This window comes from Globicephala melas, chromosome 18, assembly GCF_963455315.2.
Source record: "Globicephala melas chromosome 18, mGloMel1.2, whole genome shotgun sequence".
Taxonomy (NCBI): Eukaryota; Metazoa; Chordata; class Mammalia; order Artiodactyla; family Delphinidae; genus Globicephala; species Globicephala melas.
Genome location: NC_083331.1, coordinates 21,123,794 through 21,150,954, shown reverse-complemented (window position 1 = coordinate 21,150,954; position 27,161 = coordinate 21,123,794). Strand labels below are relative to the sequence as shown.

The following is a 27,161-nucleotide window of genomic DNA, read 5'->3' as shown; positions in this document are numbered from 1 at the left end:
ACATTTGCTCTTTGGCCTGTAATGCTCTGCCCCCAGATACCCACGTAAGCTCCTTCCTTGCTTTCAGCTTCCTATTCCAGTTATCACATTACAAAAGCCTTCCTAGACATACTGTAAGAGTCCTTTCTGCACCCGTTTTACGTCCATGTAGCCCAGAGCTTCAAGTCCACTAGGAACGTACCTGTTTCAAACTAGGCAGCAGTGATACAAACACATGCCTTCTGATATGCACAGCAAGTACTCACCACCTGTTATTCTTGCACAAGATATCTTAACCTGGCTCTAACTGGGAGTTAACTAGACAAAGATCCAAAATAAGCGTTCTTAGGCAACTACCCGAACCTGCTCCCTATATGAAGCCTCTGCATTGCTATTCCTGTTCTTCCAGTCCTTTCCATGTGAGCTCACTAAGTCAGGCTGCAGCTTACATGACCTCAAGACTTCTCCCACTACCAGATTATCCTCACCTTCACAGCACTGACCCCTGCCTGAAAATTCTCTTCCGATAGTATGTTTCAGAGGCAGGCAAGTGGCCTCCTAGATCACTGGTGCTCAAAACCACCCTCAGCATGAGTGCAGTTTCCAGTAGTTGGGTATGCTTTCGCCAGTCACCAGGGGGCACTACCAACCTGATGAGCATTTGTCTTAGGCTCTGAACCACACCTCCGTCTCTTGAAGTCACTGGCTGCACCCTGGGTTCACATGAAAGCATCACTGGCTTGCCTTTAGACTTAACCCTTATGCTTTTAAAAGTGAAATCAAAAGGCAAGGGTGTAGGGGAATAATTTTCCAGTATTTTTCTTGTAAACACTTATGAATTCTTCTTTGGAATCTTGGAGGCTTTTACTGTTATTTGTGAATTGCGATTTTCTCCCTGTATTCTCCCATTCAATCTGGACTGCCACAACCAGACAGAAAGTGCAAGTGCACTTTTTTCTTGCATCTGTATTGGAAACCTTAGCAGACAGTAACTGCTCCAGGCATGTCAAATAGATGCATTTTCATATCCTTGTTCTGATACCCACAGCCTTTTCAGATACAATTTGACTAGTACCTGCTTTTCCTCTGCCCACCAACTATCCCACACTCCATCTGTAATTTCATCTTTAAAACAGGGGCCAGCAAACCTTTCCTGTAAAGGGCCACATGGTTATTTTAGGGCTTGCAGGCCCTTAGATCTGTCACTAATCTCTGCTCTTGCAGTGTCAGAGCCAGCCAATACATAAACAAATGGGCATGGCAGTGTTCCAATAAAACTAGACACAAACTTCGATTTTATATTTTTTCACATCCCGTAAGCTATTTTGAACCACTTAAAAATGTAAGCACCACCTTAGTCACACAAAAACAGGTGGTAGGACAAGCCAGTTTGCCAACCCTGTTCCAAGAAGTTTGACACAAGTATTCCAGGAGACGTCTAGATTTCTCTAGAACTTGGCTCTACTTGCTTTGTAAATAAGCTGAGACAATACTTTGCTTCCAACTGTGTTAAGTCTCTTTTTATTCTTTTGGTAATTTCTTCCAGAGTTAACTACTTCCATTTGTAGGTGATGAAATGTGTAAGACATCCACTTCAAATGCTGGCACTGCTACGAGCATGGTCTTTCCCCTTTATTTCAACTCAATTACTGTTGATTCTTGTTTATATTCCAAGTCCCGGAAGTGGTTTTCATTGCAGAAGTTATCTGAAGATGGTCTTATGCTTTCTAGTAGTGGTCTACAACCAGCGTCTAGCTTCTCCAGGAAGGCTACACAGGATGGATTTAGATATTACATATTAAACTAAGAGGCATTCTCTCAATTGAGTTTAAATGTATTTTATTTTTAGACAACCTACATGACATGGTTTTTTTTCCTCAAAAACAATGCCTCCGCTCCAAACAAATCAACATCAAAACGAAGAGCTCAAGATGACATCAGTCCCATTTGTCTAAGTCCCGGTGTTGTGTGGATGAAAAGCAGCAGCCAGCCGGTTATGACGAGCAGGTGATAGATCCAAACAGCCGAATTCGTTACTGTAAAAACGAGGAAGACCCCATTACCACCTTTCCAATATGAAAATATTTAACATTGCTAGGCTGCAAATGTATTCCCCTATTCAATCTGGGCTGCCACGAAGACAGACAGAAAGCGCAGGGATTTTTCTTTTGCATCCCAGTGCAAACCAAAAGAACAACAGCGGATTGTTCAAGGTCTATCAGTGGATGCGGATACGTCTCATTCTGAGAAAGTTCCACTCACTTTGTTCTAACAAAAGCCTCACACATTCTTTGAGTCCCTTTAGACATTTTTGTTCATTGCTGCCCCAATCCTGTTTAGTGTAGCCTTAAATTTATCTTACTCCTAATTTACAGAAGCCCCTGAAGGCTAGGATAATGAATGCCTTCATTTCTATATTGCCTCTAGCAATTCCTTGCATAGCAGACGTTCAATTTTAGTAAAGCAATTGGCATACTGGATCAGCAGCCATTTACTAAAAGCTAGTAACGTCACAGCTTTCACAACCAGCTGCCAATTATCAGTAGATAAAGGTGAATGGTTTCTTTACAAAAAGCTTTTAATACTCATGTATATGTGCAGCAAAACAGGAGAAAGGCAGTCTGATTTCAACAAGCCATTTCTATAGGGAAGATAAACATAGAGTGTTATCTCTGACCTCTAGAGCTCAGGATTTAAGCTGTGCTTTGTAATGTCACCTATAAGTTTTCTGCAGATAAAGACTCTAAGCCTTTCTGTACCATAAAAATCTTTTACACGTGAAACACCCTCTTTATGCCCCTAAGAGAATTAAGACCTAGAGCCTCAGTTTAAAAGGATCCATTTTAACTATCCTAGTGGCAAAACAAGGAGGATTATACCTTGGATAGCTCCATTTTTACATTAATGATTCAACCCACTTCTTTATACTTACACATTTTTCCATTTCTAGACCATCCTTAAAGAAAATCATATATGGGGTCACACCATCCTCACGGTAGTCCAGCAGAGCAACCATGCCATCTGGATTCATGTTTTCACCAATAAAGAACTTAGGAAGCAAACAAATACTCAGAATTAGATTACGCACGGACGTGTTATATCAAAACAATAAATCAAAGGATGATTCAGAACACCGCTATTTAAGTCAAGGGATTTCAGCAACTAAAGGCTCTGATGCCTAGGAGAAAAAATGCTCACTAATCCAACTTCAGTTCACTCAAAGTACTAATAATAACCAAATAAAAGTACAGAGCAATCCAGGGACACAAGGCTTTCAGGAAACTTACTCAGCCCCACACATCCATTTCCAAACCCTACAAACAAGGCTTTTTACATAGTCAAGCACAGGGAACATAAAGCTAGCAACGAGAGCATATCACATGAGAAGTTATCTTATGGCCAGAGGATGTATGAAAACCGGAAAATTAAAGAGCCAGGTTGTGTTCATTTTTTTTCTCAGGGGTAAAGGAAAGTCACTGAAGTTTCTCAATAGGACAAGCTCAGATCAGAAAGGGCTTCAGCGGCAACAAGACACACTGGAAGTGGAAAGAGAAAAGGAAGACCACTTGGGAGTTAACAAGCAATTCAAGAGAAAGAATTGGGAAATGTATGTTATCTGAGTACAGATAAGATTCTGGAACCAGAAGACAAGATCTGGAAACATGCTTGGGAGCAGAGAAAGCTACTTCCTACAGCCTAGACTACTGGAGTTGAATCTATGAAGTATTTAAACTGTTCAAAAGACCGAGAAAATAACCACAGCTTAATTACATCAGAGATTCATCAAGCAACTCATTTTTTGCTCAGTTAAAATTGTACAATCCTTCGGTCCAAATATTTAAGTTATTTACCTGATAGTTTTTGAAATTAGCAAGGATATGCTTGATTTGTTCTGCAGCCCCTGTCATAAAAGGTTTTACTCTTTCTGGTCTCTGTTCTTCAAGCTTCCCTTTGATTCTAAAACAACATTTTATTGATAGGTTATTCAGTTCTGAGCAAAATATATTTTCATTAAGTAAAAATTACAAACTGAAACCAGCTGTCACTGAGCAAAATAACGTGGCGCACGCGATCAAGAAATTACTAGTTCACAGGAGGGATGTTTTAATCCACAAGACTGTTTCTAACTTGGAATTTCATGTCAGCTTATCTCCACAGTACTCTTCTAAAAAGGTAAAACCAACCACATGCTCCAGTATGCTCACATTATTTTACTTATAGAAAAAGAACCACCCTTCTGAGCTCATTAATAAAAAGACCTCTGACAAGCACGCCTGCCGCTAAAAATCTCAGTTAGCCAACCCCTAAATCCTATAGGATTTTCAGACCTCGACTGGGGTGTGCCGGTATCACTTACGACTTCATGTAATCTTTGATGTACTTCTTGTAGGCTTCTTTTGTGAAGCTGGTTTCCTGCAAGTGATGGTTCATGACAATATCCACGCCAGTGATTACCGTGCTTTCGGTACCTTCGCCCTCGGGGCCTTCAGCGGAGGCATTTCCACCAATGAGCGAGTCATCAATGTTACCCTCTGTCCTACTGACCATCTGCATTAAGAAAAAGTTTAGTTGCTAACACATCCTCGACTTTACCATAAACGCATCCAAAAAATCTACTGGCACCTCATGTACCCGTCATCCTTCCACCAAACATTTAGTTCTTGTCGAATACCATGAACACGTTATGGGGGAAAAGATTCTAAAATCGATTTCCTGAAACACCTCAGCTCAACAATTCTTTGTTGACCGGAACGGAAAGGGGGTCATTTACAACCCAGTGGAAGTTTTGCGTGGGCTGTCGGGTTGAAGAGCCAAGTAGGAATAAGGCAAACGCCGAAGGACTTGGGGCTCCCAAACCGGAGACAACCTGTCCGGGACCGCCTGGGAGGAGGATGGGCGCCGAAGCGGCGGACCTATTTCCAGGCTCAGCTCCGCCTCCACTTTTCTAGAAAAACCCGAGCCCGGAAAGAGCGTCTCCTCCGCCAGGAGGCAACGGGGAGGATTGCACAACCCCGGGCGGGGGAGCGGCGGAAACCCGAGCCTACCCGGCCCCGCGCCGCGACCCAGCCGACTCACCTTCCCCTCCACCTCCAGACACAGCCCGTCCGCAACCTCCCGGATCTTGTAAATGTCGGAGAACATCTCATCATCTGTTCGGGGACATATACCCGCCGGTCACGGTACGCCCGAGGCCCGAGCGGGCGCCATTTCCCGCGCCGGCCGGCCGCACGCGGCCCCCGCCCCTCCCCGGGCGCTCGAAACCCCGACGCGCGCCCCAAGCACCGACCCTCCTCGCTCCCAGGAAGGCGCCGGCGTCCCCCAGGCCCACGACACGGCGACGGCGGCCGCCTCCCCGCCCCCACCCACACCCCCGTCCCCCGTGCGCGGCGTTAGGGGCAGTGCAGTCCCGACTCACGGCTGATGAGGTCCCGGTAGATGATCATGATGGCGACTGGAGGGAGACAACGGTGGCACTAGCTTAGGAGCACGGAGCTCAGAGCGAGCGCAGTGCAGCCGGAGCGGCGCTCGGGGGGAGGGGGGAGCGGGCGGAAAAGGCCGACTCTGCCGCTCCCCAACCTCATATAGAGGGCACGTCCCCCTACGTCATCTCCCGCTGCGCCTCCGGAAGCGCCGCAAGCGGTGACGTGGCACGCAGAGCCACGCGGTGGGCAGGGCCACTGGGCGGGCCGAGGAGAGGACAGGCGAGCATCCGGGGACTTGGCCCTGGGATACAATGATGCGCGTTCCGCTGGGATCGCAGGGCGGCCGAGGGAGAGGAGGCGGGGAGGGGAGGGGAGAGGAGGAGGCAGAGGGAAAATGCCTGAGGGCTTGGCAAGGGTGGGGGGGGGATGGAGAGGGAGGAGCGCGCGGCGGAGGGAGGAGGAAGGGAGTCCCGGGCCCTTAGTGTTGAAGCGGCGCCTGGGGCCCTGCCCGTCCCGACACTTCAGGTTAGCTCTAAAAGGTGCTGGGCTTAGGTGAGGCTTAGATGAAGTCTCTTCAGGTTTCCGCACCGGGCTTCGCCCAGCGCAAGCTCCCACCCTTTCTGGGAGCAAAAGTGTCCGCTGTTGTAAAGAACTTTGCATTTACGGAAGGTCTCCTCGACGTCTGGAGACCGCGAGGCTGTCCACGAGGATGCGGTCAGGGGACTGGGCTTACGATCAGCCTCTGTGATCTTCGAGGGCCTCGGAGAACTTTTCAGCGTTTGCCCCCAGGGCTGACCCACCTCGAGTTTTCTGACGCCTTTGTGGGGCAGAGCCGAGTCCGAGTTGTGGGATCCAGGTCGTCCCGCCTGCCCCCTGGGAATAATCGTAGGGGGCGTAGAGTCTGTGGGAAGGGACTTAAAGAGGAAGGAAGGTGTCAAGGGAGTTTGCACAGGTTTCCCATCTCAGTTTGGTCCCATATTTGGAAGTTTGCCGTTCCTAAGACAGCTATAAAATCTTCATGTTTCTGTTTTGCACTTGGTTTAGAATTAGGTCCTTTGTTTGAAAAAAGGGTATGTTGTCACTTTAAGATGAAGTCGAAATTATAACCCAGGCGCTAGAGGGTTAAATATAAAAGGATGGAGCTTCCCACTGGCCGAAATTTTATTCGGGCTTTAGACCCAATTACTCGGTATAAAAAATAAAAAAAAAAGCCTGGTTTAGTCACGTCTTTGGTTTAAAGGCAAAGATATATGCCTGTATGAAACCGGAGAGCTTGTTCCATTCCTCAACTATATTTGTGCTCTACTGTGTCCCTAGCACTGGGTTTTGCACAGAGGTCCCAATTGTGAACAAGTTAAATCCAGTCCTACCCGCACAGAAAATTTCTTTCTAGTAAATCAAAAACAGGCAATTACAACACATTAACAATTTACCCCAGATCCAACAATAAAGCATTCCACACAATAAGAGAGCGCAACCCTTGTGAAAGAGCAGGGCACAAGACAGTGAATTGAGATTGATGGAGAAGTCAAAATGAAAAAGAGCCCGGAAACGGGATCCTCCCTGGAAGATGGGGTGTGGGGCTGTACTGGACACCCCAGGAGTCACCGGATGACTGGAAGGAAGCTAAAAATGGGATGAAGGGGATCTGAAAACAAATGGACGTCTTCTGAGAGATGGTCAACTAAGGATCGCTCAAACCTCTTATTTCTGGGATGTGTGAATGGAACATTATTATCCCAGGCATATCACAATTTAGTTATTTTCCTCAACTTGAACATTTTCAAATTATTCAGAAATCTTCCCATCACCCATGCAGTACCGTCAAACATTATTCCCTCGACTCCTTTCCAGTTTTATGTTCAGTTGAAAACTTTTTTTCAAGTTTTATAAGATAGCCACAGTGAAAAAGAGTACTGAAGTTAGAATCAAAGCACCCTAGGTTGAAATCTTGGCTTTACCTGGTACTAGTCCTGTGACCTTGGGAAAGTCAGCCTCCCTAAGCCTAAGTATAAAATGAAATTTTTGTGAGTTAAAAGGGTTTTTGGGAGTTAAATAAGATAACGAAAAAATGCCTAGCATCCTCAATAGGTTATCAGTAAATATTAGTTGAATTTGGGTGCATAATTCTCCCCAAATTTTAATACTTTTCAAAATATTCCTGAAACTATTCCATTAACCCTCTGTTATTTGGAAGTATTTGGAGGATTTAGTTGATAGATACTGTACTAAAGACATTCTTCTATTTAATCACAACACTCATAGTGGATCCCTGAAAGAATTCAACTTGTGTCCTTAAAAGATTTCTGTCTCAGGTTCATATTTGATAGCTCACGATAATTCTGTGACTAGACATCCTAAAAATAAAATCTTAGGAAAATCATATTTAAATTTCAGGGTATTTCATAAACTCCATCTTGTGGTCTAGAAAATCTGTGCTGTACCTTGAAAATATCTACTTAGAACACCAGTGATAGCAATAGTTGAGGGGAAAATAGTCACTGCTTGCAAGCCACTGACAAAATTGCAAGGATTTGACTTTTATCCAGGCTGATTGGCTTTTACTTAGGAATCACTTGAATATTTTTATTACATTTCTTTCCTTACAATCATTGATTTCTAACAAAATCTAAGATTGTCCTAGATTTTACAGTTAAATATGACTTGGTATCTCTTACAATTAAAGAGATTTCAAAGACAGTGTCTTCTGGTCTCTTCACACACAAGTCCTCACATGAGAAAAGCAACTCAGGTGGGCTCTCCATTTTATCAGTTAGGGATTGACTACATGGCTTAAACACATAAGGGTTTATTCTCCCTTATAAAAAGAAATTCAAGGGTGTCGACTGAAAAAAAATGCACCACCTAATAGTTGAGAATTAGGTTTTATTTGGCGAACAAAACTGAGGACTTAAGCCTGGGACACATCCTCTCAGACAGCTCTGAGGGACTGCTCCGAAGATGTAGGGGAGGAGCCAGGATATAAGGAGTTTTTGCAACAAAGACCCGGGTAGATTTCTGTTAGTTAAAGAAGCCATGGATCTCAAGTTAAGGAATATAGAGCGCTTTTCTATGTATGGGAAGATGCAAGAGTCTGGGGTCACTGAAATCATTCCTTTGATATGCACCTCAGCTCTCTGGGGCCAGTATCCTCAGTATCCTCTGCTTTCTCATCCTGAGTCTCCTCAGAGTGTATCACTGGGGAGGGAGAGCGGGGTTGGAGGGCTGCAGTGACTGAGAGCTTGGCAGCGGGCAGCCCGTTCGTCTCCATCCTGAGTTCCCTCTAGGCTCACCGTCCAAGGTGGCTGTAGTGGCTTGACGGCTGCAACATCCTTTGTTTACTGATATGGCAGGCAGCATTTTTTCATTGATGGGGGATGCAGTCAGACGGAAGCTATGAAGCCGTCTGACTTCATGGGCATCGCAAACCCAGGATCTTCCTTTCTTCTCCATCATCCGTGAGATCTGTAATAGATGCTGGAATTCCAGCCATCACATCCATCTTGCAGACAGCCAGAAGAGGGAAAGGACCATAGGGGTGCATTCTATCTGCGTGTTTCCTTCTAAAGAGCTATTCTAGAAGCCCCAGTGAGCAATTACAAGGACGGCAGCAAACTGTAGTCGGCTTGTTCATTGAGATAGGCTCATTACCACCCTAGTAATAAAATCAGGATTTTATTACTAGGGATAAATAGAGGCAGCTAGAAGCCCCTGTTGTACCCACAGTGCAAAGGGTCTGGTTCTCAGCCTAGAAGTGTCCACTTCGCTCACTGGGGGTCAGGTTCAAGCTCATAACAGATTGATTTGCCACCCAGAATACTGTTAATTTAGGATGAGAAATTCCTCGCTGGTTAGGTGTAGTGTAGAAAGTAGTTATGTTTCAGAAAATGTGGTTTGATCAATAAGGAGTTAAGCAGAGGGGGTTGGAATGCAGCACATGGTTGTGACAGAAGGTGATTAGGAAAGAACCAGCCAAGCTGGACTGTTCTTGGTGTGTGTGGTCTGAACCCCTTCCTCTGGAGATATGTTAATGAATTCTTATTGCTCTTTTTTCCTAGTCTTCATACTCTGCTAACAAATCATTGCTTTAGTCAAGTTACAAGGCAAGGTTCTTTGCTTTAGAGTGGAGCTGTCCAAAAGAACTTTATTGGACAAGGGAATGTTCTATATCTGCTCCGTCCAACACCGTAGCCACTAGGCCACAAGTGGCTATGTGCACTTGAACTGTGGCTAGTGTGACTGTAGAGCTGAATGTTTATTTCTATTTCGCTTTAATTAATTTAAATTTAGGTATCCATGGCTAGTAACTTTACTGGGCAGCAGAGCTCTGTAATGTAAACTCTGCGAGGTCATTTGACATGAGGTCAATGACATGAGGGATGTCATTTTGTTAACTGCGGCCTGACTTAATAATTATTGATCAATGAGTGGAAGAGATGATGTTTCCTTCATTTCTCTTAATTAGATTAAGTCTAATTCCAACTCAGTTGATTAATTGGATTTAGCATACTGTATATCCAAAACCTGGTATCACGGTGTTTTTCAAACTGAGAATTTAGTGAATAGTGACTAACTTTATTAAAAATGAAATAGGATAAAAAAGAACATAGACTCACGTGTGGTGAAGATGAGTATTGTTTCATGAAGCTTTTGTCTTAGATTTATATGTGTATGTATGCACTGGATCTCAACGTAAGATTTATTTCTTCATGTGGCTCTAGGCCCAAGAGGTTTGAAATCATTGATTCAGGCAAATTTTCTCTTCAAATCTATTTCTTGGCAGCATCAAATGTTCACTTTGAGTGGAATGCACCCCAAGATTCAGTGAACACTTATTTTTGACTTTGTTGCCCTTTTGGACAAGGTTCTTGTGGCCTTATGTTCTGTGAGGTGTTCATGCTCAACAGGAGAATACCAAGGCCAGCTCCTGGCAACGTCTAGGCCTAGCTCAGAGTACAGGTTCCTATCCTCTTAAGTGAAACCAAGCAATATAACTAATGTAACTCCCATTGGTGTTTTTGATGAATGTAAAGTGATCACTAGAATCTAAGATGTTTTCAGATGTTTGAATATTTCTTTTAGCTTTGAAAAATAGGATGTTTTTCTGATTACAAAAATAATAATACACATTATAGAGTATTTATAAACCATAGAAGAAGCCACCGATAACTAGTATTGATGTCTTAATATTCTCAGTTTGTAGATTTATAAAAAGGGGGTGTGTGGGATCCGCTGATGTTAAAGCAACTTCTCCATCATAAGGCTTTAGGGCATTGGTCTGTTTTGTTTTAGGCTTGCTCTAAGAGGAGAGATCTATGAACAAGCCAGTTCAAAGAGCTCTTGGTTGGGGGACTTCCCTGGCCGTCCAGTGGTTAAGACTCTGCCCTTCCAATGCAGGGGGCACAGGTTCAATCCCTGGTCAGGGAACTAAGATCCTGCATGCTGTGCAGCATGGCCAAAATATAAATAAACAAATAAAAATAAAAATTGTCCCACTTCAAAGATCTCTTCTTTGGGACTACTTTTAATTACTTTTAGACTGAAGTTTTTAATATCTCTAGTAAAAGATTATTAGGCTAATCAGTGAGCTGGGTAGGTAACTCCAGCTTTCCCATTCTAAATCTCTCTTAGGTCTATCAGAAAATTGCTCAGGTATTTTTCATTTATTATGAATATTTTCCCATATCAGTAGCTCTTCATCTAAAATGCCATATAAAGTTATTATAAATATTCCAACTGATGAATGTACTATAATTTATTTTTAAATTATACATCCAAAAATTGGGAAACAGAGATGCACAAAAATTTTTTTAAATATATATTCAGGTACCCACCAACCACAGTAAATAACTGCTAACAGTTTTTCATATTTGCTTAAAGTTTTTTTTTTTTGTTTTTTTTTTTTTTGTTTTTTTTTTGCGGTACGCAGGCCTCTCACTGTTGTGGCCTCTCCCGTTGCCTCTCCCGTTGCAGAGCACAGGCTCCAGACGTGCAGGCCCAGTGGCCATGGCTCACGGGCCCAGCGGCCATGGCTTACGGGCCCAGCCGCTCCGCGGCATGTGGGATCCTCCCAGACCGGGGCACGAACCCATGTCCCCTGCATCGGCAGGCGGACTCTCAACCACTGCACCACCAGGGAAGCCCCAAAGTTTTTTGTTTTTTTTTAATAAAAATATTACAGGGCTTCCCTGGTGGCACAGTGGTTAAGAATCCACCTGCCAATGCAGGGCACATGGGTTCAATCCCTTATCCAGGAAGATCCCACATGCCGCAGAGCAACTAAGCCCGTGTGTCACAACTACTGAGGCCATGCTCTAGAGCCCGCGAGCCACAGCTACTGAAGCCCACGCGCCTAGAGCCCATGCTCCGCAACAAGAGAAGCCACAATGAGAAGCCCGTGCACCGCAACGAAGAGTAGCCCCTGTTCTCCGCAACTAGAGAAAGCCTGCGCGCAGCAACAAAGACCTAACACATACAAAAATAAATTTTAAAAAATAATTACAGATAAAATTGAAGTCTCCTTTATCCTCCTTTATCTCCTTCCAGAGGTCCTTCCCCCTCCCCACCAATACCCCCTTCAGGTAACCACATTCCAGTAAGAAAGGAATAAGCAGAAATCGGAGGGTCTACTCCTTCCCTTTGGGTCCTGACCCAGCAGTTGCACATACCACTCACTTCTTTTATCTTATTTCCAGAACCTAATCACAGAGCCCTCAGCTCCAAGGGTGGCTAGGAAATGTATTCTTTTTTTTTTTTTTTTTTTTTTGCGGTACATGGGCCTCTCACTGTTGTGTTGTGGCCTCTCCCGTTGCGGAGCACAGGCTCCGGACACGCAGGCTCAACGGCCATGGCTCACGGGCCCAGCCGCTCCACGGCATGTGGGATCTTCCCGGATTGGGGCACGAACCCGTGTCCCCTGCATCGGCAGGCGGACTCTCAACCACAGCGCCACCAGGAAAGCCCAGGAAATGTATTCTTTATCCTGGTTGGAAAATGGATAGGGAGTTGGAAGAATGAGCAGTCTCAAACATAGCCATATTGGCACTTCTGTGCTCTGTGGCGTACGGGAGGAGAAACAGCACAGAATTAAGTCAGAGGAAAATTTAATGGTTATGAAATAGTGGCTGACTTCTCCCTCAGCTTTTCCATCTTGCGTCACAGAATTAACGTTGGATGTAGAAGTACTTTGTCGTCATGAAGGAATGAATGAATGAACAAATGAATAAACAAATAGTAGAGTTATTTCCACACTTATTGCTGTCTCCCTTCCAGATCACTAACTTGTTGTCCAGCTTACTCCTCTTTTCATTACATGACCTCTCCTTTCCTGGTGCATCCTGCCTGTCTGCCCATCCCTCCCCATAATAGTCATGGAATTCAGCACATAGTAGGAACCCAATACCATTTTTTTTTCCAATACCATTTTAGAATATCAAAATTTAGGATTTTGAAATAAAGGGCCTGAAGGTAGTAAAATCTCATTATGAGAACAAAGCAAGTTACAGAGCAGTATAAATAGCATCAGTATCCCTTTTAGGAAAAGAATATCTCTCTGCACCTGTATAAAATTTTTCAGGTGTTTCATATTAAACTATTAATAGTGATTACTATGGGAACTGTGATTGGGATTAATGTGGAGAAGAGTTAGAGTTTTGTTTTTAATTTTATACCCAGTAGTACTCTTTGAATCTTTAACATGTATATGTGGTACTTTTATAATTAAATTAAAATATTATAGTGCAGTGCTTCCCAAACTTTGGGAGTTTATGTACCAATAACATTTCCAAGGGATTCCCTGGCGGTCCAGTGCCAGGACTCGGCACTTTCTCTGCCATGGCCCGGGTTCAGTCCCTGGTCAGAGAACTGATATCCCACAAGCTGCACAGCACAGCCAAAAACAAAAATTTCCAAGAAATTTGAGTCTCCATATAAGTTTGCCAATAAAGCCATTAAAAGTATAACCACGACTGTGTTCTACAATTGCCATTTCATGAATCAAAGGGCATAGTCTCTAAGTAATGGGTAATCCTCTAAATTGAATACACTTAATTCTGTGAAAAATTCATTATGTTGTCCTTATTTTTCTCATTTTTGCTTTGGATCTTTTAAAAAACTTTGTAGTTTGGGTTTCTTGACATTTTTATACTTGGCACAGATAGGACGAGTGATTTGCCTAAGGACAAACAGCCAGTGGATAGCAGAGGGGAGGGATCCAGCTTTATGGACTTCTGGCTCCCAATGGGGTCCTTCTGGTTGAATAAACAAATGAATAAATGCTTGAATATGGCTAGACACTCTGAATTCTGACACCAGAATTCAAGCTTTTTAGAATGAATTAACTCAACACTTGTATTAGGAGAAGGGCAGCAATGAAAAAAAAGTGAAAATCCAAAACAGGATGTTTTGGAGACAGTATTTAACTGGTCTAATTCATATTTGAAATTTATCACATAGTTGAGACAAACGGGGAAGAAAACAATAGTAGACCTCTTCATTAAGCTGTCGGCATGGCAACAGTAATTTTTCAAGGCTGCCTTAGCTGGGGTCACTGGAATGTTAACAATGAAAAGAAATTAATTTTTTCTTTAGAGCTCATAGGGCACACTAAGGCATAGTAATTTATAACTGCTTTTAGAGCAATTTAATGCTATTTGAAATATCAGATATGTAAAAATGTATTCAAAAGTCCAAGAACTAAAATTATAGAAATGTGTATAGGAATATATATTATGTTAATATAATATAAATATATTTTAAATATGTAACCTAAAATGAAATATTATAAAAATAAAATAAATATATCATATACATTCCTATACATAAATTATATATACAATATAAACATATTTATAGAAATATATATGACCATGAATATATAATTCTTTATTGGCCCATTTTTGTCCTACCCTATATTGTATATCCGTTAGTATAGGTATAGAAGTTGACACCATTCTCAAAAACTGTTCCAAAATGACGAGAATAAGATTTGTAACAAGTAGTTCTATGTTGATGAGGAAACATACTTGCAAGTAGTCTTTCTCGTCACAATTCTGTGAAGGTGTCTAGGGGAAAACGCACTGTTTTCCTTTACCCTTATATACAATACTTCAGACACCAGATGTGTCGGGTTTTTCCCATACCAACCAGTTCTCCAACACCAGCAGGATGTCCTACGGTTCCATTCAATTCTGACACTAACTCTCTGGGTCCCACAAGTTAAGGGCTCAGTACCACAGGACTCAGATGCACCCCCCTTCAGATGCCAGTTGCAAGTAGTAGGGCCCCAAGTTACCCACAGCTTCTGTGCAAATTGGCTACAAATTGGACGTTCCCATGAACCGCTCCTTGGGTTCAGTCATTGGCTAGAACAGCTCACAAAACCCAGGAGAACAGTTTACTTACTCTTGCTGATTTATTTACTCTCAAGAAAGGTGTGAAACCTAATTGTCGTCTTTATGACTCTAGAGTGCAATGAAGCACATAGTAGCTACTCAAGAAATTCTTTTGTGTGGTGATCATTTTGAAATGTATTGAAATATCAAATTACTATGTTGATAGTGTTGTAGGTCGATTATACTTCAACAAGCAAACAAACAAACTCATAGAAAAAGAGATCAGATTTGTGGTTACCAGAGCTGGGGATCGGGGGTGGGGGGGGAGATTGGATGAAGGTGGTCAAAAGGTACAAACTTCCAGTTATAAGATAAATAGAGATGTAATGTACAGCAGGATCAATATAATGAACACTGCTGTATGTTATATATGAAAGTTAAGAGAGTAAGTCATAAGAGTTCTCATCCCAAGGAAAAATATCTTTTTTTTCTTTTATTTTGTATCTGTATGAGATGATGGATGTTCATTAAACTTACTGTGGCAATCATTTCATGAGGTCTGTGGATCAAATCATCATGCCATACTCCTTAAACTTATACAGTGCTGTATGCCAGTTATATCGCAATATAATTGGAAGAAAGCAAATTCTTTTGGGATGAATTGACATTTCAGCCAAGTAATTTTGGCTGTGTTGGGTCTTCATTGCTGTCCAGGCTTTCTCTAGTTGCAGTGAGCGGGGGCTACTCTTCACTGTGGTGCGTGGGCTTCTCATTGCGGTGGCTTCTCTTGTTGCAGAGCACAAGCTTCAGTAGTTGTGGCACACGGGCTCAGTAGTTGTGGCTCGCGGGCTCTAGAGCGCAGGCTCAGTAGTTGTGGCGCACGGGCTTAGTTGCTCCGCGGTATGTGGGATCTTCCCGGACCAGGGCTCAAACCCGTGTCCCCTGCATTGGCAGGCAGATTCTTAACCACTGCACCACCAGGGAAGCCCTGGAAAACTTTTTAAGAATCCCGCTGCCCAGGCCATTCTCCAGATCAAAGAAATTAGGTTCTCTGTGAGTGAGACACAGGCATCAGAATTTTGTAAAGCTCTCCAGGTAATGCCAGTATGCAGCTAAGGCTGAGAATCTCTGTCTTAAGGCATTTTAATAAGAGAGTTTTTCAAAATAATGGTCAAGAGAAGCAATTGGATATGTTTTAAAAGTACAAATGCCTGATAAAGGAAGCCAGAAGGAGAAAACAGCTAAGTGGTTTTGGAGCTTGCTGTCTGCAGGCTGACAATAGAGTACGATCATCCTGACCCCTCAGAAGAGAATTGCTCAACAGTCAAGTTTTGGAGGGTGAGCCAACCTTGGGAGGGCTGAATGATGAGAAAGAGATTGCTGAAAATGCCTCACTTACTCTTTTTCTCTCGCGCTGAAAAAGAAGTTACTAACTAACTGTCTACACAAATGAAAGGTACAATTGGGCTGAGATTGTCATCTTCTCCACAGGCCTTCCAAAGGCCACCCTGTTTAAAATTGTAATCTCTGATCTCCTCTTGGAAATCCCCATTCTTCTTTTCTCTCTAATTTTTCTCTGTAGCACTTATCAACAACCAACATACTATTTCTTTTAATTGGTTTTTATCTTCTGCCTGCCCTCAGGACACCAGAGCGACAGAGCTTGCCCTTTTTGCTCACGGATGTCTCCCCAGTGCCTAGAACAGTGTAGACACCCAGTCAATAATTGGTCAAAGAATGGATCTCAGATCAAGACTAATAATAGTAACTAATATAGGTTTAGTCTTATATTCCGGCGCAGCAACCCTATGAAGTAGTCACATTTGTGTAATCAGCTTTTCTGAATCCCTTTATGACCTGCAATTTAGGTTTTTGGCAGTGCCATTGACAAAAGATAAAGATGGAAGAACAGCAGCTAGTGGCTAGAGGAGGCTGTTTGGATAAGTTAACCTAGAAAAGAGCTCTTCCCTTGAAGCAGGAGAAGTGCTCTAAGACGTACTGTTCAGGGAAAAATGCAAGCGGTAGGAGAGCAGGACATGTGCAGCAGAACGCACATTTAACAGCCAGACGCACATAATATACCCAGCACATTGCTATAGATACGTGCATGTATTTGCAAAAGTGTAGATGACAGTCCAGGAGGATATGCAGCAAACTGATAACAGTGGCTAACTTTGGGAGGCATCGGGGTGGAGGAAAAACACGGTTAAGGGGAGCTTTGGTGCTCATTGTGTTGCTTGGATTGTAATGTATCACAAGAATGTTTTCACATATAATTTCACATTTAATTTCTAAAGCATTCTTTGTCTCCTAGATACCAAACATAATGATACATTTGTATTATTTATTTAAAGTATGGGGGAAATACTTATATTATTTATAGACAATGTATGATGAAAATGCATTACAGAAAGAAGAAGCATATGTACCTAGAAGAGCTAAGGGCTCTCTATTCCTGAATTGTGCAGCGGGAGGCAGTGCGTTTTCAGATCACTTAATAAGCATAAAGCGTGTGTGTGTGTGTGTGTGTGTGTGTGTGTGTGTGTGTGTGTGAGGGTGCGTGCGTGCATGCATGTGCTTGCCTGATTTTGATCCAAAACATTGACCCATAAATTACTTTGCTAGAAAACGGCAGCAAGGGGCTTCCCTGGTGGCGCAGTGGTTAAGAATCCGCCTGCCAATGCAGGGGACATGGGTTCGAGCCCAGTTCTGGGAAGATCCCACATGCCGCGGAGCAACTAAGCCTGTGTGCTACAACTACTGAGCCTGTGCTCTCGAGCCTGTGCGCCACAACTACTGAAGCCCGCACACCTAGAGCCCGTGCTCTGCAACAAGAGAAGCCACCGCAATAAGCCCATGCATCGCAACAAATAGCACCCCCCCTCGCCGCAACTAGAGAAAGCCCGTGCGCAGCAACGAAGACCCAACACAGCCAAAAACAAATAAATTAAAAACAAAAAACAAAAAAACCGGCAGCAAGTACTTATTAGGCATCGGTGAGGGAGGGGTGGGTGGAGGCTTGTCAGCATGCTGCAGGAGGAAGATAGCTTATCTCTGGCTTTCCATTCTTTCAAGCCAAGAGCACACTGGCGTGGGAATTAGAGATAATATAACTGGGAGAGTAGATTCATTTATTTTCCTTACCCTTTGCCCTGCTTGAAAAATTACCAGTAGCAGCTTGTAGAGTTCTGTGTAGCACACAGCATCTTTACAAATGAATGAGGCAAGAGCTTCCCTGGTGGCCCAGTGGTTGAGAGTCCGCCTGCCAATGCAGGGGACACGGGTTCATGCCCCGGTCCGGGAGGATCCCACATGCCGCGGAGCGGCTGGGCTGGACCCGTGAGCCATGGCTGCTGGGCCTGCGCGTACTGCAAAAAAAAAAAAAAAAGAATGAGGCAGTAAGTGCAAACAGAAAATGAGAGTAAGACAGTAAGATGAAGCCACAGGTAAGGATGCTGTCAAACTGAGTGTCAGTCATCAAGCTCTGTACAGTCATCAGAGGTGGCCTCAAAATTTGGTCAGGAGCTTTTAGCAGCCAAAAACAGGATGGAGGGAGAATCTAATTAGTTATAAGACCCACCATCATTTTTAAAAATTAATTATTTATCTTTTTTTTTGGCTGTGTTGGGTCTTCCTTGCTGCTCACGGGCTTTCTCTAGTTGTGGCGAGCAGGGGCTACTCTTTGTTGCGGTGGTTTCTCTTGTTGAGGAGCATGGGCTCTAGTTGCGCCGGCTTCATTAGTTGTGGCACGTGGGCTCAGTAGTTGTGGCTTGCGGGCTCTAGAGCGCAGGCTCAGTAGTTGTGACGCACGAACTTAGTTGCTCCGTGGCATGTGGGATCTTCCCGCACCAGGGCTCGAACCTGTGTCCCCTGCATTGGCAGGCAGATTCTTAACCACTGCGCCACCAGGAAAGTCCTTCCACCATTGTTTTTGTATTAAAAAAATCATTTTTTCTAGGAAAAGCCTTTTTTTTTTTTTTTTTGCGGTACGCGGGCCTCTCACTGTCGTGGCCTCTCTCATTGCGGAGCACAGGCTCCGGATGCGCAGGCTCAGCGGCCATGGCTCACGGGCCCAGCGGCCATGGCTTATGGGCCCAGCCGCTCCGTGGCATGTGGGATCCTCCCAGACCGGGGCACGAACCCGTGTCCCTTGCACCGGCAGGCGGACTCTCAACCACTGCGCCCCCAGGAAAGCCCAAAACCTTTTTTTTTTAAAGCATCCAGTAATGAGACACACAAGGCATTTCTCCCATGAGTCCTCACCAGTAAATATCCCTACAGTAAATCAGTACATGTAGTAATGGGTTATTCACATGGTTTTTGTTTGTTTGTTTGTTTGCTTTTTTGCCACACCACGTGGCCTGCAGGATCTTAGTTCCCCAACCAGGGATCGAAACCAGCCCCGGCAGTGAAAGCGTGGAGTCCTAACCACTGGACCGCCAGGGAATTCCCTATGGCTTATTTCTTATAGCCTCCTTCAGTGCAGTCCTAATGTTCAAACTCAATTCAGTAGAAATAATTCTACTAGCAGGTGAACAAGGGGATCCCGCCTCTCAGCTTTCTGAGGTCTGGACTCATTCAAAGATAAAATTATTATATGATCTGCAATGGACAGAATATTCTTCAAGCAACTTACCACACGTATTGTTTCTGTAACACATATGTCTGCTGGGATCCCCTGTCCCCAGGAAACCCAGATAAGGTTGGCACGTACCCTCTGAGGAAATCCAAAACCCTCCCCAAGATTTCTGGCGATGTGTATATCATCCTCATAGTCACTGGCAAAATGTAGGGGAGAAAAAGAGTGCATGACCTCCCAGCACTGCAGCTTCAGACTACGCTCTGGGGGTCTCTGTTGTTAAAATATCCTTAGCCACCCACTCCGACTTCCCTCATCCCCCAGCACAGACCAGTTCCTGGCCCTTCTCTCTTCTCCACCCCAATCCCCCACTTCCCGCATCAGAAGAAAAAAGAGAGAGAGAGACAAATCCCTCTTGTTTTCTCAGTCAGAGGCAGCTTAACTATGTCTTTCTCCTTCTTTCAATGTCCCTCACTCTTATTACAAGACGATTTGTTAAAGTCTTTTCCCAAAGGCAGTTCTTTTCCAAGAGGAAAAAAAAAAGTTATTAGCATGTGAGCTTTTGAGGAGACTCAAGTAGTATTAATTTTTTATTTGTTCATTCAGCACATGTATATGGAGCAATTACTCTGTGCATGGCAGGCAGCTACCTGCTAGATGGACCACATGAACAAGACAGAGTCCTTGCTCTGAAGGAAAAGGGAGGCAGACAGGAGATTAAACATGCAAATTGTAATAGTGTCCTAAGCCTCACTGTAGGGGAAGGTCAGAATGCTGCTGACAGCCTCTAACTCAGATAAAAGTCAATCAAAATAGCAATTGGAATTCCCTGGCGGTCCAGTGGTTAGGACTCTGCGCTTTCCTGCCGAGGGTGCGGGTTCAATCCCTGGTCACGGAACTAAGATCCCGCAAGCGAGGCTTCTCTGGTGGCGCAGCGGTTAAGAATCTGCCTGCCAATGCAGGGGACACAAGTTCGAGCCCTGGTCTGGGAAGATCCCACATGCCGCGGAGCAACTAAGCCCGTGCGCCACAACTACTGAGGCTGAGCTCTAGAGCCTGTGAGCCTCAACTACTGAAGCCAGTGCGCCTAGAGCCCGTGCTCCGCAACAGGAGAAGCCATCGCAATGAGAAGCCCGCGCGCCGCTATGAAGAGTAGCCCCCGCTCGCCGCAACTAGAGAAAACCCGCGCGCAGCAATGAAGACACAACACAGCCAAAAATAAATAAATAAATTTATTTATTTTTTTAAAAAATCATTTCTTTGAAGAATATCAGAACTGTCTGCAGATAACACTCAAAGCAAAGTTTATAACTTTTAGACTACGTTTAATAACTGTCTTTTAGCAGGGATCTAGAATTGCTAATATTTACCTATGTGACCAGGTTGGGGTCTTTGAGGGGGCACAGTGATGATGCCCTTCTACCTCATTGGGGTTCAGCATCAATTAAGATGTAAAATCAAGGAGTCAGCAAGTGGAGACCAAAATGTCACCTTTATTGCTGACAAAGGCCCAGTTGGAGGTCAGAGATTCTGTCTGTGGGAGAGAGACTTCCTAATACTTAACCACAAAATGAGGCCAACTTGCCTATAAACCACACTACGTAGAGAAGACTGGTAGGCCAGGTCCCAAGAGGAAAAAAAAGAGGAAGGGGTTGGACCGCATATGTCCAGTGTATCCTTCCAAACTCACCAAGTGGGTGAGAAGAGGGAGAGGCGGGGCAAGACGATTCCCACAGCAAACAGAGTATGCCTTTTGGTCCCTTCCAGCAGGGGTCCCCAACCCCTGGGCCGCTGCCCAGTACCAGTCCTCGGCCTGTTAGGAACGGGGCCGAGCAGCAGGTGAGCAAGCGAAGCTTCCTCTGCCATTCCCCATCGCTCCCCACCACTCGCATTACCGCCTGAACGTCACCCCACCCCCCCAGCCCCCCGTGGAAAAAGTGTCTTCCACCAAAGCGGTCCCTGGTGCCAAAAAGGTCGGGGACCGCTGCCTTACAGGATGTCTGTGAAGTTAGGGTAGCTAGTGCCATATCTGAGGAAATTTGACTTGCCACTTTAATTTGAAGTGGTTTGAATAAGAATGCATGTGGGATGAGAAGGGAGCTAGTTGGTACCCATCCCTGGGCCTGTGGTCAGGGAGGAGGCCTAGGGTGACTGTGCTACATATGCTGGGAGTAGTCGGCGGGATGGATATTTTTGTTCTTGTGGACAAATCCGCTCCAGGTGGCCATGAACCTACTAAGTGTGAGCCTGGGGTGACAGAGGTTGGAAACAAGCAGAGGTCAGCTTTTGAGATAGGGCATGGGTGGTCTTAGGTCAGATCTGTGATTCTTATCCTTTATTCTTTTGGACACCTGCTTGTGTTTCCAGTTGCTTAGAGACCTTTGCTTGGCTGTAGAAGGAATGCATCCTGTTCAGAGAATATAGATCCTTTCCTTAGTGCACTTTGGGAAGTTATAACATGGTGATGGGAGCCTCACCCACAAGCTCTCGTACAAATTCACATTTAGTCCTTGCCCCATAGGCCCAGCGTCTGAAAGAAATTAGCCAGACCATGAAAAACAAGGCTCTGCACCTATGAACATTTTAATTAACATTTCAGGCATGCTATGTGTCTACCACAGTGGCTCTCAAGGTGTGGTCCCCGAGATCTTTTCAGGAGTCCAATACACCAAAACTATTTTCATGATAATGCCAAGCTGTTATTTACTTTTTTCGTTCTCATATTCTCACAATGTTCCATAGAGTTTTTCAGAGGCTACATGATGTGTGATATTGGAATAGATTTAATGCAAAAGCAGGTATGAACTCAGCTGTTAAAGGTATTTGAAAAAAATGTAAAATAATGCCTCTTTTCTCACTAACTTCTGTTTTGGAAAATATAGTTATTATTCATAAAATGCTATTTATCTTAACATGTAATGGGCTTATTATTGTTATTTTTTTTAATATTTATTTATTTGGCTGTGCTGGGTCTTAGTTGTGGCATGCAGGATTTTTTTAGTTGCAGCATGTGGAATCTTTTAGTTGCAGTGTGTGGGCTCTTAGTTGTGGCATGTGGGATCTAGTTCCCTGACCAGGGATGGAACCCGGGCCCCCTGTATTGGGAGCACAGAATCTTTTTTTCTTTTTGAAATAGAAGTACCGGCACACCTTGTTTTATTTCACTTCACTTTTTTTTTTTAATAATTCTTTTTTAATATTTATTTTTTGGCTGCGTTGGGTCTTAGTTGTGACACGCAGGATCTTTCGTAGCGCATGGGCTCTGTAGTTGCGACACACGGCCTTAGTTGCCCCGCAGCTTATGGGGTCTTAGTTCCCCGACCAGAGATCAAACCCACACCCCCTGCAGTGGAAGCACGGAGTCTTAACCACTGGACCACCAGGGAAGTCCTGTTATTTTAATACTTTATTTAATGTATTCTACTTAATGTATTTTATTTTAATGTATTTAATGTATTTTATTTAATATATTTTATTTAAATACATATTTTAAAATTTCAACATCTAATATAGTAAATATCCAAAGATATAATCTGCATAAACAAAGGCATTCAGAGTCCTCAATACTTTTTTTAATCGAAGTATAGTTAATTTACAGTATCACATTACTTTCAGGTATACAGCATAGTGATTCAGTATTTTTGCACATTATACTCCATTATAGACTAATACATGATAATGGCTATAATTCCCTGTGCTATACAGTATATTCTTTTTGCTTATCTATTTTATACATATTAGTTTGTACCTGTTAATCCCATACCCTTAATTTGTCCCTCCCTCCTTCCCTCTCCCCTTTGGTAACCACAGTTTGTTTTCCTCAATAATTTTTGTTTGTTTGTTTGTTTTTTGCGGTATGCGGGCCTCTCACTGTTGTGGCCTCTCCTGTTGCGGAGCACAGGCTCCGGACGCGCAGGCTCAGTGGCCATGGCTCACAGGCCCAGCCGCTCCGCGGCATGTGGGATCTTCCCAGACCGGGGCACGAACCTGTGTCCCCTGCATCGGCAGGCGGACTCTCAACCACTGCGCCACCAGGGAAGCCCCCTCAATAATTTTTAAAAGTGTAAAGAGTTAAATTCAATGCATATTGTATCTTGGAACAGAAAAAGCACATTAATGGGAAAACTGATGAAATCCAAACAAAATCCATAGTTTAATTAATAGTATTGGATCAATTTAATTTCTTAGCTTTGGTAAATGTATTGTGGTTACATGAGATGTTAACATTAGGGAAAGTTGGGTGAAGGTTATATGGGAACTCTTTGTACTATCTTTCTATTCTTCTGTAAATCTAGAATTATTTCAAAGTAAAAATTTTTTTTTTAAAGTGTAAAAGGATCTGAAGACCAAAGAATTTGAGAACCACTTACTTACCACATGCCAAGCCCTGTGTTGGGATCTGGAAATATAAAACTAAATAGGGGGACTTCCCTGGTGGTACAGTGGTTAAGAATCCACCTGCCAATGCGGGGGACAAGCGTTTGAGCCCAGGTCCGGGGAAATCCCACATGCTGCGGAGCATCTAAGCCCATGCGCCACAACTACTGAACCTGTGCTCTAGAGCCCGTGAACCACAACTACTGAGCCCATGTGCCACAACTACTGAAGCCCACACGCCTAGAGCCCATGTTCCACAACAAGAGAAGCCACCGCAATGAAGAGTAGCCCCCACTTGCTCCAACTAGAGAAAGCCCGTGTGCAGCAACGAAGACCCAACACAGCCAAGAATAAACTAATTAATTAAAAAAATTTTTTTAATAAAAATAAAACTAAATAGGTTACTGACTTTGCACTCACTAGCTGTGCAGACAAGCAGGGTTTAATAAAAGCTGACTTGTGAGCAACTAGTCTTTTGTGTATGGACAACGTCTTACAACTGTTCCTGTTTCCCTCTTCACTTTGACTACTAGGAAGCTCAGAGCCAAATTTGGGCTTATTTCCAGCAATAGGATCTATGGGAATGCTTTTATGTTCTAACTAATTCCTGTTTACACCCAATTTCCCTCCTTTCATTTTCCCTTTGTCCTGATTTCCTCACTTTGTATTTTGAGGATTTTTCTTGTGTGTATTGTAGTTGATGTACAACCATATGCACCTCTGTAAGCCTCTTTTGAAACAAGGCAGGACACTAAAAATAAATATTTAAGGTTAGGGTCCATGGCATTTTAAATCTTTTAAAAAATGCATTTTAAAATCTTGAGGGTGTGTTAGATACCATCTCTGTCTTTGATGAGATTACAAGCTATTGCCACATATGCAAACAGCTACTAGAAACAATAGAATTTGATAGGTTACAAAGGTAGTACAAGCAAAATAGGAATTCAGGAGAAGAGAGGCCCATTCCTGTCTTTATGGGAAAGTTGCAGTCCCACTAGTCCTTGAGGTATGGGTAGGCTTTGAAAAGGTAGGAATGGTGGGCCTGCGTAGAACAGATATATATGTGCAGTGTCTATACATATATGAAATTTGAATACTCAAACATATACACATATATGGTGGAAGAAAAGCCACAGTTGGAACATAGTTTACTAGCCTTTTTGGCATTTTTGATTACTTTAAAACGAAAATGAGTTGAGCTTTCACTATCTCACTTTGTTCTTTGGGCCACTGCTATTTCTGGACTTTTATCTCCCTTTGTTGACTATTCCAGATTTACCCCTGTTTATCCAGTAAACAGTAGAAATTTTAAATGAGTACCTCAATGAATTTTAACTTTGTCTCAGAGGAAAAAGTGTTTCTAATTCTAATTTTATGGCAAACTTGAGTAGAAAACACTGTAATTGGAAAATGGCTTGAAGACAAATTAAAAACTGCATATTATCAATACTAAGGTGATTATTTTTGTTTGTGTTTTTTCTATTTTTTATTTTTATTCTTTGTGGGGTTTTTTGTTTGGTTGGTGTTGAGGTGGAGATGGGGTTTTTGTGCTTTTTTTTTTTTTTTACTTTATTTTTTGTTTTATCTTTTTTGGGTGCATCTTTTTTTTAACATTTCTGATATTGAGATGCATCTTACGGTATGTCATGGTACATGGCAGCATTTTTTTTCTTTCTAAGTGATACGTAAAATAATGATGCTTCTTATGATTGATGATGAAAGCCAGTATTATTAATCCAAAGTAAAAAAGGATATACTGTCGATAAATTACGTGTGGCAGGCAGGCTGAAGGGAGACCATCACCCGTTGAATGGAGAGCAGCGAGGGCCAGACTTACGGAGGAGATGAATCCCTTCAGCTTCCACTTCTGGGTTGCAGCCTCCAGCTGCCTCCACCTCAAAGACTGTGCCCGGCTCAGGAACTGGGGCAGCCGGGCTAACGCTTTATCTGACTCTAGAAATATTCTCACCTCCCAGGCGGCCTTGGCTTAGGGCTGAAGAAATCTCTTCCCCTTTCCTGTGCAAGGCAAAGATTGACATTTTTCAAAAGTACCTTAACCAGAAAACAAAGGAAAAACAAATACAAAGAAAACACCGCAGCGTGGGAGCATGACTTTCCAAGCAGACTTAACTTTCTTACCCTCAGGGACGTAAGGTAGAGACACAGATTTGGTACAGCTAATAGAGATTCCTGGCACCTGTCCCTTCCCCTTGCACCTGTCAGGGAAGTAAGGGTGCAGAGCGGGCTGTTGGCTAAGGTGGATTTGGGATGGCACTCGGACAGACGTGCTGGAATTCTGGGTCCTGCCCAAACCACGTGAGGTCCCCGACCGGCACTTTGCTACCTGGGTCAAACTGTCTCCAGCCGCCTTGTTCCTGAGGCCCTGGAAGGGGAGCCAGCTCCCCGGCTGGTCCCTCAGATTCCTCCCCGGCTCCCAGCTCTGATCGCCATCCTCCCCGCAGGATCCGCCTGTAACTGCTGAAAGGCCGGTTTTCACCCATTGCCTCTTTTCCTGTTCTTCGTTCACTTGCCTGAACAAAACAAATGTGCGGTCGTGGTTTCTCCCTGTAGGCGTGGCTTAGTTTCCTCACCGGCTCTTGTCAACTAGAATCGGGGATAACCTTACTAGTAGTCACGTGGCCTGTGGCGGCTGCTCCGTCTCCTGGAACATCTCCAGGCAAGGTCAGCTCTGGGCGGGGTTAGCACGTACCTCCTGGGGCAGGCAGTGCGGTCTAATGGAAAGAAAATGGGTTTTGGAACCAGCCAGGTGTGTTTTCAGATCCTGGCTCAGCCACTTACCAGTCACGTGACCCACGAAGCCTGTCTGAACTTTAGTTTCCTCGCCAGTAAAATGAGGCGTGACTTTCTGGGTGATTGTAAGGAATGAGCCCCGTCAAAGCAGGTGGAAGCATCTACCTCACACCCAGCTGGATGGCTCTGCTATAATAAAAATAAACTGAAAATATGTTGGTGAAGACGTGGAGAAAAACTCTTGTGCATTGCTGGTGAGAATGTAAGATGCTGCAGCCTCTGTAGAAATCAGCGTGGTAGTTCCTCAAAAAATGAAGCATGGAATTACCATATAATTCAGCAATTCCATTTCTGGATATATATCCAAAGGAACTGAAAGCAGGGGCTTGAACAGATATTTGTACATCTATGTTCATTGCAGCATTACTCATCGAGGCCAAAAAGTGGAAACAACCCAAGTGCCCATTGACAGATGAATGGACAAACAAAATGTGATACAGACAGTTAATGGAATATTATTTAGCTTTAAGAAGGAAGGCCATTCTGACACAGGATAGATACAACATGGATAAAGTTTGAAACCATTATGCTAAGTAAAATAAACCAGTTCCAAAGGATAAACTCTACATGATTCCACTGTTTTTTAGGAACCTAGCAAATTCATAGAGACAGGAAGTAGAATAGAGCTCACCAGGTGCTGGGGGTAGGAGGGAATGAGTA

The 27,161-nt window shown here is 43.6% G+C and overlaps 2 protein-coding genes and 2 non-coding genes across 4 annotated transcripts in view; 1 reads left to right on the top strand and 3 right to left on the bottom strand.

Moving 5' to 3' along the window:
• Positions 1-872: 872 nt before the first annotated feature.
• Positions 873-999, bottom strand: LOC115866852 (small nucleolar RNA SNORA31). Its single transcript, XR_004044879.1, has one exon. It is a non-coding gene; the product is annotated as a small nucleolar RNA SNORA31 (small nucleolar RNA).
• Positions 1,000-1,801: 802 nt separating this feature from the next.
• Positions 1,802-5,559, bottom strand: TPT1 (tumor protein, translationally-controlled 1). The gene is made up of 6 exons (XM_030882226.3): positions 5,396-5,559; positions 5,056-5,129; positions 4,337-4,527; positions 3,831-3,936; positions 2,912-3,028; positions 1,802-2,015 (listed from the first exon to the last, which is right to left on the bottom strand). The coding sequence occupies exons 1-6, from the start codon at positions 5,421-5,423 to the stop codon at positions 2,013-2,015; spliced, it is 519 nt and encodes a 172-aa protein (XP_030738086.1). The 5' UTR covers positions 5,424-5,559; the 3' UTR covers positions 1,802-2,012.
• LOC115866851 (small nucleolar RNA SNORA31) lies at positions 2,083-2,210 on the bottom strand. The gene has a single exon (XR_004044878.1). It is a non-coding gene; the product is annotated as a small nucleolar RNA SNORA31 (small nucleolar RNA).
• Positions 4,978-27,161, top strand: part of SLC25A30 (solute carrier family 25 member 30) — an 88,455-nt gene continuing 66,271 nt past the window's right edge. Inside the window, exon 1 of the mRNA XM_060287936.2 lies at positions 4,978-5,159. The gene's annotated coding sequence lies outside the window, so the exon portion shown is untranslated. The remainder of the gene's footprint in view (positions 5,160-27,161) is intronic.

Excerpts from the sequence above, each read along its gene's own strand:
- TPT1 (XM_030882226.3), bottom strand. The coding sequence starts at position 5,423 with ATGATCATCTACCGGGACCTCATCAGCC. Across the intron at positions 4,528-5,055 it reads GTCTGGAGGTGGAGGGGAAG|ATGGTCAGTAGGACAGAGGG; the intron begins GTGAGTCGGCTG and ends TTCTTAATGCAG. Across the intron at positions 3,937-4,336 it reads ATCAAAGATTACATGAAGTC|AATCAAAGGGAAGCTTGAAG; the intron begins GTAAGTGATACC and ends ATGTTGTTTTAG.